The following is a 15,101-nucleotide window of genomic DNA, read 5'->3' as shown; positions in this document are numbered from 1 at the left end:
CATCACTGGTCATTGCCTAAAATGTTATGATGTCAATGCTGTATTATTTTAGAAATTCTTTAAATATTGTTGTATTTGAAGATACAAGAATTTCCTCCCCCCTTCTCTTTATGGTTATCCTTAAGAATATCCTCCCTTGGTAGCCCCTGTGCTCATGCTTACAATGTAGGACATTGACAATGCATTATTTAGCACACAAAAAATTAGGTTAAGAATACAATGTATATCTTGGGGAAATGGTTTGCTCTTTCTCTTGTTCCCAGAAACTACAAGGAACTTCAGGGCCCCTGCTGCTAACTGAGGAGGAAAAGCGCACCCTGATTGCCGAGGGCTATCCCATCCCAACCAAGCTTCCTTTGACTAAAGCAGAAGAGAAAGCACTGAAGAGAGTAAGGCGAAAGATCAAGAACAAGGTCGGTTATTCCAACTGCATAAAACTGGTAAAGAGCAATGCTAGAGAGGCAGGAATGAGGTACAGCAATACCTCGTATTACAAACTTAATTGGTTCTGGGATGAGGTTTGTAAGGTGAAAAGTTTATAAGATGAAACAATGTTTCCCATAGGAATCAATGGAAAAGCGATTAATGCGCGCAAGCCCAAAACTCACCCATTTTGCCAGCCAAAGCACCCGTTTTTGCACTGCTGGGATTCCCCTGAGGCTCCCCTCCATGGGAAACCCCACCTCCGGACTTCCATGTTTTTGTGATGCTGCAGGGGAATCCCAGCAGGGGAATCCCAGCAGCGCAAAAACGGGCACTTTGCTGGAAACAGAAGTCCGGAGGCAGGGCATCCCAGTGGCGGCGGCTTGGGTTTGTAAGGTGAAAATAGTTTGGAAGAAGAGGCAAAAAATCTTATATCTCGAAAAGTTTGTATGACGAGGGGTTTGTAAGATGAGGTATCACTGTATATATAAATATAGATGCCGATATTACCTTGGTTTCTATTCACCCAGTCATGTTTATTCATGCAACGATTGACCTTTTCAAAGCCTCCATATTAATTTAGGATGGAAACAAGAATCTGAAAGGAGTAATGTTTGGAATTCCAATATAAATTGACTTTTGATCATCCACTTACTGGCCTACCAGTTTAATTAACTTTCGGACTCTTGGGGGCGTACAGCAATAAAGAACAATGTAAGAACAGTTAAACTCCCCCAAATTAAAACATTCATTTCTTCTTGGCTGGAATCGGATGGCCTTGTTCAACAGCGCCAGGCCTGCCGGTAGAGCCAGGTTTTCACAGCCTTCTGGAAGGCTAGAAGGGTGAGGGCGGGGCAGGTCTCTAGGGATAGTTGGTTCCAGAGAGCCGGTGCTGCCACAGAGAAGACCCTCCCAAGCAGTCCCACCAATCGGCATTGTTTAACTGGCGGGACCTGGAGAAGGCCAACCCTGTGGGGTCTAATCAGTTGCTGGGAGGTATGAGGCAGAAGATGGTCCCGTAAATACTTTACCTACTTGCCCACCTATTTCTCTGTTTCATGTCATCAGTGTGCAAACTGCTTTCAGGACATATATCCATAGGGGTATATTATACTGCTAAAAAAAATAAAGGAAAAGCTTAAACAACACAATATAACTCCAAGTAAATCAAACTTCTGTGAAATCCAACTGTCCACTTAGGAAGCAACACTGATTGACAATTCAACTTTGTATAGAACAAAGTATTCAATGGGAATATTTCATTCATTCAGATCTAGGATGTGTTCTTTGAGTGTTCCCTTTATTTTTTTGAGCAGTGTATAATCTAAAATTCAACATAGGGAAAGCTGAAATAAATGGAGACCAGAGAAGCAATAAATTTATTAGCAAGGACTTAGTAGTGAAAAACCTTAATATTATTATAAAGTTTGGGTGTCAAACTCACCACATCATGTTGCCATGGCATGATGTTTTGCAACGTTTTCCCCATTCGTGGAGCTGGAGTGGGCGTGGCCTGAGCGTGATGCATCCAGCCAATGGGCTTCCAGTTTCACACCCTATAAAGTATGTGTATACATGTCAAGTTAAGAAGTAAATTAGGTAAACCAAATTAGATAAACCAATTACTATTTAAAACTTTAGTAAACAGTAGAAATGTATCAAGACCATAAAGGCTGTGTGATAGGATAGTCAACAGTGAGGTTGACATGCTTTGATGTACATATGTATAGTTTTCCTTTTCTTTTTCTTTCTCTCTTCTTTTTTCTTTTTCTTTCTCCTTCACTTTTCTCTTTTTCTCAAGGTGTTTTTTTCTTTCTTTCTTTTTTATTTAACCAAGACACTAAATATCTTATTATGAAAGAGGTTTAATGCAAAAGCCACATATTTGCATTTGTTCCCATGTTCCTCATCTCCAAACTCCTTTTTTGTGGTCTGTTTATGTAAACATAATATATATATTTATTTGTTGCTGTTTTTCTTTAATAAAGATTTAAATTTCTTTTTAAAAAGATAAGTACTTTACATCAGGGGTAGGTTCCACTTTTCATTGCTGCCAGTTTGCAGAGTGTGTGCTTCGCTCCGTGTGCATGCACAGCTCAAAAGGAATATAACTTTCCTTTCCATATTGCAAATTCTAAGTATTGCCCACAAGATCATATGCTGCAACGTCCTGCCTGTCAATGACTACTTCAGCTTCAATCACAACAACACAAGAGCATGCAACAGATTCAAACTTAATATTAACCGCTCCAAACTTAACTGTAAAAAATATGACTTTAGCAATCAAGTTGTCGAAGTGTGGAACTCATTACCGGACTCAGTAGTATCAACCCCTAACCCCCAACATTTCTCCCTTAGACTATCCACGATTGACCTCTCCAGGTTCCTAAGAGGCCAGTAAGGGGCGTACATAAGTGCACCAGTGTGCCTTCCGTCCCCTGTCCAATTGTCTCTCCTTTATCTCATATATCTTTTCTTCCTTTCATATATCTTCTCCTCTATTTTTATATCTTTTCTTCTATCCTTTTCTTTATATATATTACTACATGTCTATTCTCTTCAATATGTATTGTGTATTGGACAAACAAACAAACTCCGGGACCGCCTCCTGCCGCACGAATCCCAGTGACCAGTTAGGTCCCACAGAGTGGGCCTTCTCCGGGTCCCGTCAACTAAACAATGTCGTTTGGCGGGACCCAGGGGAAGAGCCTTCTCTGTGGCAGCCCCAGCCCTCTGGAACCAACTCCCCCCAGAGATTAGAATAGCCCCCACCCTTCTTGCCTTTTGTAAGTTCCTTAAAACCCGCCTCTGCCGTCAGGCATGGGGGAACTGAGATATTCTTTCCCCCTAGGCTTCTACAATTTATGTATGGTATGTTTGTAGGTATGATTGGTTTTTAAAATAAGGGTTTTTAGCTGTTTTAGTATTGGATTGTCGCATGTTGTTTTACCACTGTTGTTAGCCGCCCCGAGTCTGCGGCATACAAATCCAATAAATAAATAAATAAATGAACGAACGAACAAACAAACAAACAAACAAACAAACAAACAAACAAACAAATAAATTAGGCAAGGAGCATGGAAAACAGCTGTGGAATTCAAGCTGCCATCCCTGATCAGCTGGGCTTTGGAAGCAGAGATAAAGGTCACTATAACCCAGGGGCCCACTTTCATGAATACAGAGAACCGGTTCCCTCTCAACTTTGAGTCAGTGCTATCGGTTCTAAAGATTTACATCAGGAGTGGATTCTAATTTACCTCGCTGCCAGTTCACTTTCTCCTGTGCCCGGATTGCTGAAAAATTGGGGGGGAACTGAAAACAAGGTGGTGGCCGCATGGACAGTGCCAGAAACTCAGCTTCTGCACATGCTCAAAAGAAAAATATAAGTAAATATATAAACATAAATTTATATATAAATATATAAATATAAATAAATAAATAAGATTCCCCCAAAAAATATTTTAAGCAAAAACAAGATGGCGACTGCATGCACAGTACTGGCAACTTAGCTTTTGCACATGCTCAGAAGAAATATATATATATATATATATATATATATATATATATATATATATATATATATATATATATATATATATATATATATTTAAAGATGGCGGCACCCATGAACTGGTTCAATCATGTCATTGTGACATCATCAGTGGATCACTACCGGTACAAGCAAACCAATCTGAACTGGGAAGACCCCACCTCTGATGTACATTATATTACTTTCTTATTTCACATTCATAATGTACAACTTTTAAACTTAGTTCCATCAGCTGGTTGTCCAATTATTTTTTAACCAAGTGAATTTAGAAGCAAAAGTCTACAAAACTGATTCTGAATAAGGGTGAATTTACAACGTTGAATGTTCCATTTCACTGTGCTGCATAGCAGTATGAAGTAGTAAAAATATTTTCATATTTTAATTTTGAAAAGAAAATGCATTGCTGAAAAGAGTGTACGAATGCAATAAAAAGATAAAGATACTCCTAGCAAATAACTGGACCCTTACATTAAGTTTTCTTACCAACGGTATGGGAGTATTTTTCCATTGCCTTCATCTAGAATATTTCTGTTTCCCAACCATTATTAGTAATGTTTACATTTGGGAAAGATTGTCTGGAAAAACCAGCAAAGATTGCACAAAATCCTTTTTCAAACTGCAATTGTGGTCAGTAACTCAGTAACAATTAACTGGATAGGATTTTTACTGATTTACACATCCATAATTGTGGATTCCTTCCTAAATGTGAGTTTTCACAAACCAACAGCATGCGTTAGTCACTTTCTGTGAATCAAACAAAGATAAGGTACATTCCATCTGGCAAGAATGATTCAGCTTAGGCCACAGTCATTTGTCTGCAGGCTGATTTGCATACTGAATATATCATAGACTTGATTCATCAATGTGTATTAAAATAAAGGTCTCGCATAACCTCAGGAGACAATGTGCTATGCTAACATTGTGGGAACATTATGAGATGTCTCTCAGACAAAATATTGTACAGTATTAGCTATCCTAGAGTGATTTTGCCAATCCCCAGATATGTTGGACTACAATTTATGTCACCCAAGATAGATCTGTTAGAGATTATGAGAAATCTATATATTGGATTGGGCAGTGTAGCCTGAGAGCAAATGTTTAGGAGTAAAGAGTCAATCCTTTCATAGAATAAAGCATCAGGAAGATGCTTCAAATAGGGAGAAATTTAATGTGAGTAGACAATCCAACTTAATCTATAACATATGCATATACCAAGCAAAGTATTGGTCTCTCTGTCACACTATTGTCTATTCAGTCTGGCAGTTACTTTCCAGTTCTCCCTTAGTACCGCTATTTGAAAGAATGTTTAAAAATGAAGATGCCAGGAACTTTTATTTTTGCATATAGCATAAAAGCATAACTGTAAAATAAAACCATATGCTCAGCTCGACCATAAGCATACAAGAAGAGTCATGTGAGTTCAGACTCAAAATCGTTTAACCAGAGGCTAATGGTCACCAGGACAAGAATGCAATAGCAAAAATGCTATGGAGGAGCATACTGCTTATATTACAGAAAATAATACTGAATGTAGCTATAAGGGATACAAGCTGCAGCTAGATATCAAGATTTCATTTAAATATAAGGAAAATTTTCCTGACAGTAAGCTCTGCACGATAGAAGTCTACCTAAGGGAATTGTGGGTGGTCCATATCTGGAGGTATTTAAGAAGAGATTAGCGAGTGCTGAAAAGGTCGTGTGAAAACATTGTGCTTGCATCTGTTCATTGGGCTTCCAGTTGACACTCTGCAAAAGCTAAACTTCCAGGTTTTAACGCAAATGCATACCTGACAATCAGTTGTCAGTGCACATGAGCATGCCAGGTTTTGGCACTGCCGCGCATGGAAAGGGATCACACTCCGGAAAAGCCAAACTTCTGGGTTCTAGTATGAATGCACACCCAACAATCAACTGGCCAGTGCGCCAGTTGATTGCCAGTTTTCAACACTGCAGTGCATACGAAGCATAACTGATCATCGCGTATGTGTGCCAGAAACTCGGAAGACAAACAGGCAAGGCCGCGTATGTTGGGTGATATGGCTTGGCGTGACACTTTGGGCATGTGTGACATAGGTTCACCATCACAGGACTAGACAAACAACTTCATGGATTAATTGGTTCTCCTGAACCCTGCAGAGGGTTGGACTAGATTATTATTACCGGTATTATTATTATTTATTAGATTTGTATGCCGCCCCTCTCCGCAGACTCGGGGCGGCATACAAATGATCCTTCTAATCCCATCCAACTGTACAGTTCTATAATTCTGTTAGTGCATCTAGGTCAGGGATAAGCAAAGTTGGCTCTTCTACGACATGTGGACTTCAGCTCCCAGAATTCCTGAGCTAGCATGATTGGCTCAGGAATTCTGGGAGCTGAAGTCCACAACTCATAGAAGAGCCAAGTTTGTCTATCCCTGATCTAGGTCACTTTGTAATGTCTCGAAGACAAGTACAAAGTCTCCAAGATCATTATACATATTATTTTTTTAAACAATGCTAAATTAGCATTGGGATTGAAACCAAGAAATGTATGCATGCAATTTATATAATAGACTGTTTGCCAATTGTGACAATTTATGGCTGATCGATAAACAATGGATAGACTTGATGTTGTCATTAGACAAAGTCAGGCACTTGTTTCAGTCAGGAGAAGCCGAAGTCTTAGTCTACGGCGTATTGCAATCTGCTATATATCTCCAAATTGCCATTATTATTCTGAAATATGGTAGAGCATGCTGGACTACCACCAATCTGAAATAATAGTCAACTATCATTTAGATTGGCTTCTATGTGCAAAATTGTGAAGGACACAGGTTTTTTGCTTTGCTTCAAGCGACTCTCTCCTGAGCCAGCCCTGACCATAGTCATAACATTTCAGTCCATATTCTAGGTCTGTGCAGTAATCTGGATTCAAAAGGGAGATGATTTATATATATATTGCACATTTAAAAGAGCACCCTCTTTCCCCAAATTAAATTGCAACTTTAATGCTGGAAAAGAATTCCTGCCATTTCCTGGTCTAAAACCACAATCTGTCAACTGTGCTAATATTCATCAAGCAACTCTTTTGTCCAGCAACATAAATCACAAGAGCACAGCAGTCCTGATTCAAAGGGGACTTCTGTGTAATTGTGGGAAACCTCTCACAGTTTCCTGCATTGCCTGAAATTTGACCATAGGTTGCTATATTTACCGAATACGGGATTAATCTTGTGAGTGTAACGAATGCTTCTTCTTCTTTTTTTTTCATTCTAGATTTCTGCACAGGAAAGTCGCAGAAAGAAGAAAGAATATGTAGAGTGTTTGGAGAAAAAGTAAGCCATTATTTTCTCTGGGTGACCCCATGAAGTTGATGCTAGGCTTACAATGTCATCAGTTTCTCTTGAACTTGATTGGAATTTCCATCATTATCTCACAGACAAACTGGCCTTTGTTTTGGTTCAGTCACTGCCCAATAGAATTGCCTTTTCTTGTATTATTGCATATGTAGCAATCATAACACTGTGAATGAAGACAGATATATGTGTGCCAGAACAATGTTGCAGGATCCAATCTGAGTTGCTCACTAGGACCTGAGATTTGTTCTTCCAAGCTTTCAGACTCAGGCTTGAACCAGGGGTGGGCTACTGCCCGGAAGGCAGAGGGATGGACGCAATTGGGTAGCAAAAATGGAGCTCCACCCTAGAGCACCCAATTTGCACTGAAAGATGTTAAAAGAAAATGCAGGGCGTCCTGCATAAGCCGCACCCACAGTGTGGTAGTAAAAAGTTTGGTAGCTCTTCACTTGCTTGAACCCATCCAGGAGTGAGTTCCACTTACCTTCCCTACCGGTTCACATCGCGAGGGAAGTGCGCATTTTGCACTTCCCCATCACATGGCGCAAATGACCCTCTGCATATGTGCAGAATTCTTTGTGCATGCGCAGAGGGATTTTTTTTGGCAAGCCATGGTGACTGGAGGACCAATTCAGGAGCTTGGTCCACTGGTCATCGCTACCGCTTCGGCAAGCGGCGGTAAATTTCCGCTACTGGTTCTAAAAAACTAATCCGAACCGGCACTGAGCCCATCGTTGAGTACTGAAACCACAATACCTGTTAGTGTTTCTTTCTGTCATTTTCTTTTGCCTTTGTCCTCTAGACATTTTCTTTAATATGTTTAAAAACTATATGACCTTTAGTAGCCAGCTGTGTACTAAAAGGGCAACTCGGCAGTCAGGGACAAAATTATATGTTGTGGTGCCTAATGCTCCATGTAAAGTTTGCCTTAAGAAAAATAAAGGATCAGGGTTTTTTTCCTGGTTCAGAGGGTAAAAAGTAATAGGTTTAAACTTCAGCCAAAAAGATTAAAATTATATATTAGAAATAACTCTCTAAAAACAGATTAGAGCTTTTTGAGCCAAAATAAATGTGTCATGAGAGATCAATCTTCCTGAATAAAAATAAAAGGAGGACTAATTAGAAAGCCTAATTATAGAGCCAGTTGGGTGTGGCAGTTAAGGTAAGCTAAGACTACAAACCAGGAGGCCATTAAGTTATGGGCCTCCCTAGAAGATTTGGCTGGTTGAATTGGGGCCAGTCACTCTATCTTAGCCCAACTCACTTACAGGATTGTTGTGAAGAAAAAGGCAGCGCAGAGTATTGGTTAAGTACACAGTCTTTACTTGACCAGAAATAAAGGTAGTATAAAAATCCAACAAACAAATAAAACTCACATGGTATTTTTTTTTTAAAAAAGTTGAAGTGTTGCTTGAGATTGGCCTGCTATTTCTTGAATGTCATTTTTCCCACTAAAATTTGTCCCCTTCAAGCTGTTAATAGAATATAATTTTATTGGCCAAGTGTGATTGGACACACAAGGAATTTGTCTTTCCCTGTTTTAAAGAATTCCATGAACATAAGCACAAAACCTATAAGACAGGGCTGTCAAACTGGTGGCCCACAGACCGGCTATATTACGTGCAATCCCAACTCTATGAATGGGAAATATGTCTCATCGTGTGACAGCAACATGACATGATGAGTTTGACACCAGTGCTAGAGGAGACCTTGATCATAGATCCCTTGTCACATTTACCTGGACTATTTAAAAGCAGATAAAGACCTCTGATTAAGGAGCATCAAGATTCAGCTAAATAAATGTTGCCAGGATTTAGTTTGTCTAAAATATACAAATTATTTGAATGAAGGGCTGCAATCAGTCTTGTGTATTCAGAAAGGGTATTGCATCAAAAGACATTGGGTTGACTCAGAACAAATGTCTGTGGCCAGATCTTCTTTCATCTCCATATTATTCCCTATTGATTGATTAATTTGTATCCATTTTCTTCTTCAAATCAAGCTTGTAATACAATGTTCTTCAGAACATCTCTATCGTTATTGATTTCCAAAATATTCCATTAGTAAACTGCTCAATAGTAGTAACAGTGACAGGCATCTAGCTGCCCTAGAGGACCAGCACTTAAGTATATAGCCAGTAATGGGCTGCAGCCGATAAAAAAGGCAATGCATTCCTAGACTGCATCAACAGAGGGATAGTATCACGACAACAAGAAGTGATAATACCACTTTACACCGCACTGGTGAGACCACACTTGGAATACAGTACTGTATCCAGTTCTGTTCATCATGTTAAAAAAAAAAAAAAGATGTTGAGGCACTGGAAAGTATTTAGAGAAGTGCAGCAAAGATAATAAAGAGTCTAGAGCAGTAATGGTGAACCCCTCTTTGGAGAGGGGCAGCATACAAGTCTAATAAATTATTATTATAATTATTATTATTATTATTATTATTATTATTATTATTATTATTATTATTATTATTATTTTTCCTTGGGTGCTGAAAGTGACTGTGTGCTATCGTGCACATGCCCATACCCATGATTCAATGCTCCCAAAGTGCCCCACCCCCTATGCATGCATGTGTGACCCACCCACTGTCCTGCCCCCCTGCAAGCACAGATGACCCCCCTCCCCATTACCTGACTACTGGTGGACCCTTCCCTGGAGCCTGGGGAGGGTGAAAATGGCTTCCTCTGTCCCCCAGAGGCCCTCCGGGGGCCGGCACATTTCCCAACTTCTGGTGGGTCCAGTAGGCCCATTTTCGGCCCTTTCCCTGCACCAGAGGCTTTTTTGGAGCCTGCGGAGGGCAAAAACACCCACTCCGCCCCCCCTCCCCAGGAGGCCCTCCAGAAGCTATAAACGCCCTCCCAGAGCCTCCCTTTGAGCCAAAAATCAGCTAGTTGGCACTGGAGCTAAGCTAGCTCATGTACTGCCAGATATAGCTCTGTGTGCCACCTGTGCCGTAGGTTCACCATCACGGGTCTAGAGACTAAATTTTATGATGACCTGTTGAGGGAACTAGGTATGTCTATCAAAAAGAAGGATCAGGGGGACATAATAACTATCTCCCAATTATTGAGGGATTATAGTGGGATCATAATCTCCCTCTTCCTGCTTGTTATACCTTGGCTGCATAGCTAGAGGTATAACAAGCAGGAAGAGGGAGATTATGATCCCACTATATAGAATGCTGGTGAGACCACATTTGGAATACTGTGTTCAGTTCTGGAGACTTCACCTACAAAAAGATATTGACAAAATTGAACGGGTCCAAAGACGGGCTACAAGAATGGTGGAAGGTCTTAAGCATAAAACGTATCAGGAAAGACTTAATGAACTCAATCTGTATAGTCTGGAGGACAGAAGGAAAAGGGGGGACATGATCGAAACATTTAAATATGTTAAAGGGTTAAATAAGGTCCAGGAGGGAAGTGTTTTTAATAGGAAAGTGAACACAAGAACAAGGGGACACAATCTGAGGTTAGTTGGGGGAAAGATCAAAAGCAACATGAGAAAATATTATTTTACTGAAAGAGTAGTAGATCCTTGGAACAAACTTCCAGCAGTTGTGGTAGATAAATCCACAGTAACTGAATTTAAACATGCCTGGGATAAACATATATCCATCCTAAGATAAAATACAGAAAATAGTATAAGGGCAGACTAGATGGACCATGAGGTCTTTTTCTGCCGTCAGATTTCTATGTTTCTATGCTTCTATGTTACAAAAAAAAGAAGGGATTGACTTGTTTTCTAAGCCATCAGAAAACAGGACAAGAAGTAATGGGTGAAAGATTGTCAAAGATAAATCCAAGCCGAAAGGAGAATTTTTTTGTCAGTGAGAACAATTAAGCAATGGAATACCTCATTGGAGGTTTTCAAAAATCAACTGGGCAACCCTTTGATTGGGATAATATAATATAATGCCTCCTGCATTAAGCAAGGGATTGGACTAGAAGACATCTAAGGTCCCTTCCAGCCTTATGATTCTATAATTCTTAATTTAAGAAGCAATAAGTGTAGGTTAAAATATGAAAAGATTTACTCCAACTTATTAGAAAATATTAACATTATAATTCCCAGTCTGCCCGACTTCAAGCTCAAACCCTTTCTGAATCTCCTCATAAATTTTATTTTTCTTAAAATAAATAATTTTAAATAATCTTATTTTTCCACAAGCATAATTATTATTATGCACATCTCCATTTTCTCTTTACTACCATTGAAGATTGGAAACCGTTCTGCCACCAAATGTTATCAAGAATCACACATTTCAGAGGCTGTATCAAAGCATAATTATGATTTATGCCAGTGTTTCCCAACCTTGGCAACTTGGAGATATCTGGACTTCGACTCCCAGAATTCCCCAGCCAGCATTTGCTGGCTGGGGAATTCTGGGAATTGAAGTCCAAATATCTTCAAGTTGCCAAGGTTGGGAAACACTGATTTATGCAACTCATCAACCATGGGATAATCAGAACCTATTTATGGTTAGTCAAATAAACATCTTGAGATTATGTCTAGTGTTTCTGTCCTTTACCTCTTTGCTTATGATACATGTTTGCTTTGTTCTTAAGTATACAAGGTCCACCGGTTTCATAAACTAATAAATTTAACAAATTGTTTTATTCAAGGCCTCTAATAAATAATAGAGCAATGTGTTGGGTGTTTCAGAACGCAGTTTAAAGCAGTAATTTCACTCTGTAACATTATGTAAATCAGTCCATAGGAGAATGGAAAATAAAGTGCTCTCCCTCGCCCCTTCAAAAATCCTTAGTTTCCCAAGCAGCACAAAATAGCTGAGTAAAGAGGGAAAAGAAGCCAAGTTGTTTACAGTTCACATCCATGGAATCATAGTGCTGGAAAAGACCTTGAACATCACGTCATCGGACTCCTTGCTCAATGCAAGGTCAGCAGTGCAAGATGCTATTGCTGCATCCCCAACAGATGGCTATTCAGACTCCATCTGATTCCTTCCAGCAAAGAAGAGTCCACCACCTCCCAGGCCAGCCATTGTTGCTGCCAAAGTAGCTCTTTCAGTATATTTCTTCTAATGCTTAACTGAAATTTGCCTCCTTGGAATTTCTATTCACTGGTTCCAGGGCCGAAGAAAGAAATAATCTCTTCCACCTTTTGCATGAAAGGCATTCAGATATATTCCAAGCTAAACCTGCCCAAATCTACTAGCTGTTGCTCATAGAATTTGGTTTTCAGCCTATAAACCATTCGTAGCTGATTTTCTCTAAATTCATTCTAAAACAGGGTAGAACTGGACACAGTCTTTCAAATGTAGCCTGATTAACACACAGCAACCCATACGTGTTTTGTGACCTAAAAGTTAATGCAGTCTACAGCAGCAGTGGGTCCTAAAACCCTTGGCTACCAGTTTGTGTGCACGCTCTCTCACGCATGCAACACTTCTGCATATGTGCAGAAGCGTTCTGGGTAGGTGGGCGGAGCCACCCGCCACTAGCGCTACCAGTTCTTAGAACCAGGAGCAACCCACCACTGATCTATAGACATTACTTTATTGTTTAAGTTTAATCTGTTACTTTTTCTTCATTTAATAACATGGAACAAAAGGGGGGGCAGAATACACCAGTAACTAGTGATGGGCGAACCCAACAGTGTTCGGGTTCGGCAAGTTCAGATGAACTTTACGCAAAATTCGGCCAAACCCAAACCGAACCTGAACTCGAACCCGAACAGGGAATCCCTCCCATGAAGAGATTCTGGGGGCGGAGCTTTGACGTCACCGTCAGGTTGCTAAGGACGCCAAAGTGATCACTTCCTGGATTCCATGGAATCCAGGAAGTGATCACCTTAATGTCCTTCGCAACTTGCCGGTGACGTCAAAGCTCCGAATGCCGAACACGACCCCGAACTTTGTCCAAAGTTTGAAAAAAGTTCGGGTTCGGCATACCGAACACCGCAAAATTCGGTACGGACCCGAATTGTGCGGGTTCGGTTTGCCCATCACTACCAGTAACAAAAAAAAGCACATCTCCATTTATACTCAAGTCTGTTTCTAACCAAGTGAAAATTTGTGCTGAATTTCTTTTTTTCTGTTCCTATGAATGAAATTCTTTTTAAATAGATATTTGAGCCCTTGAATTGATTTTATTCTACTATTGGGCGTTTCTCTTGGGGAAAGGCATAGGAGTGTTGTTTACTTAGATTCCCTTGGACTAATCATTATTGCCTATTTTCTGATGTGTAATGAAGATAAACATAATAAACATTGTGAGTAATTTTGAAGGACTCAAAAATGCAGTGCGGTCAATAAATAGCCATTTTGCTTTTCTTTGCTACATATTATGTACAGAGGGAATCACATAAAAATCCCAAGGAGTCAATGGTGACTTTGTGTAATTACATTTGTCTTTCCCTGTTTTATTTATTGTCATCTTTCGTACAATTTTTAAATACCTTGAATGTTTCCTAATTGTAAGGCAACATATCAGTGCTTAGAACAAAGACAGGATTTATGACTGGGATTTTCTTATTCCTGATTTCTGTATTTTTAGTCAGAGTGCTAAGCTGCTTCAAATCGTTTATCAGATAGAGCCTTTTTTCCAGCTGGGGGCAAACACAGAGATGCTTAATAGCAAACTGAATGTCATATTACCCACACAGTTGAAATTAATCCGCACAAATTCTTTATAGAAATGTTAGCAGGCCCAAGGAAGTCTGAACAGTTTTGGGATTATGAGAGAGGGTAGAATGGAAGTCTAGATTTTTCTCTGTTTGCCAATTTGCCATCAAAATGGCCTCTCCAAAATTGCTGTTTTAGTTTCAAATGGTACAAATGATGGGTGTTGTCTTGCTGAGAAGTAAGCCACAAGGCCTCCCACGAGCAGTCCATGGGCAAGACCTGCAGGAAAACCCTTCATGTTTGCAAGAGGAATTTGTCAGCGGCCAAAATGGGCCTGGGCCTACGCAGACTGATAATTTAGGATTAATTTCATTTAAAATGCCTCTTTTTAAAAAAAAATTGCATGTTTTCTCTTCAGGGTTTTCGAAATGAAATGTAATAATCATTGCTGAGTCCTTTTAGACAGTCTGATGTGTGCAACTGTTACCACATGCCTAATAGAGGCTTTCCTTGAATTGTAAATAGAAGCTCCAGAAAGGCCAGTTTTGTCCAAATTGTGGCAGAGAAAAGAACAGGTTAAAATCCTCCATTCTCTCCATGCGCACCCACCGCAACCCCCAGCCTGCTCAGGCTTTCCCGAGGTTTCTATTTACAGAACAAAATGTGTGCACTTTAATTGCTTTCACACAAATAACATTCCATTTGGTTTGAGTCCTTAGGAGGTAGAAATCCGGAGCAGAGTGGGTGTACATCATATTTATGATTTTGTTTTACTTCTCCAGAGTTGAAACGTATACATCTGAGAATAATGAACTGTGGAAAAAGGTGGAGACGTTAGAAAACGCAAACAGGTGAGAAAACCCAAATGTTCCTATCTTTACCAAAAGGTCCTGTTGAGAAAAAGAGTGGTGAGAGTGCAGAAAAAATATCACGTAGCTCCACCCCTTCCTTTGTGATATAAATAATACTCATGCCTTCATCACCTCGAGCTTCGACTACTGTAACGCTCTCTACATGGGGCTACCTTTGAAAAGTGTTCGGAAACTTCAGATCGTGCAGAATGCAGCTGCGAGAGCTATCATGGGCTTTCCTAAATATGCCCATGTTACACCAACACTCCGCAGTCTGCATTGGTTGCCGATCAGTTTCCGGTCAAAATTCAAAGTGTTGGTTATGACCTATAAAGCCCTTCAT

The 15,101-nt window shown here is 39.9% G+C and overlaps 1 protein-coding gene across 3 annotated transcripts in view; it reads left to right on the top strand.

Annotated features, from left to right (window-relative positions):
• The window catches only part of CREB3L1 (cAMP responsive element binding protein 3 like 1), a 236,034-nt gene that overhangs the window by 194,903 nt on the left and 26,030 nt on the right, over positions 1 to 15,101 (top strand). For all 3 annotated transcript variants that reach the window (XM_070760498.1, XM_070760490.1, XM_070760507.1), the window contains exons 6-8: positions 264 to 413; positions 7,231 to 7,289; positions 14,690 to 14,758. In XM_070760498.1, coding sequence (XP_070616599.1) covers positions 264 to 413; positions 7,231 to 7,289; positions 14,690 to 14,758 — 278 coding nt within the window. The remainder of the gene's footprint in view (positions 1 to 263; positions 414 to 7,230; positions 7,290 to 14,689; positions 14,759 to 15,101) is intronic.

The sequence above is a fragment of the Erythrolamprus reginae genome, chromosome 1 (assembly GCF_031021105.1).
Source record: "Erythrolamprus reginae isolate rEryReg1 chromosome 1, rEryReg1.hap1, whole genome shotgun sequence".
NCBI classification, from domain to species: domain Eukaryota; kingdom Metazoa; phylum Chordata; class Lepidosauria; order Squamata; family Dipsadidae; genus Erythrolamprus; species Erythrolamprus reginae.
This window is presented reverse-complemented; position numbering and strand designations above follow the sequence as displayed.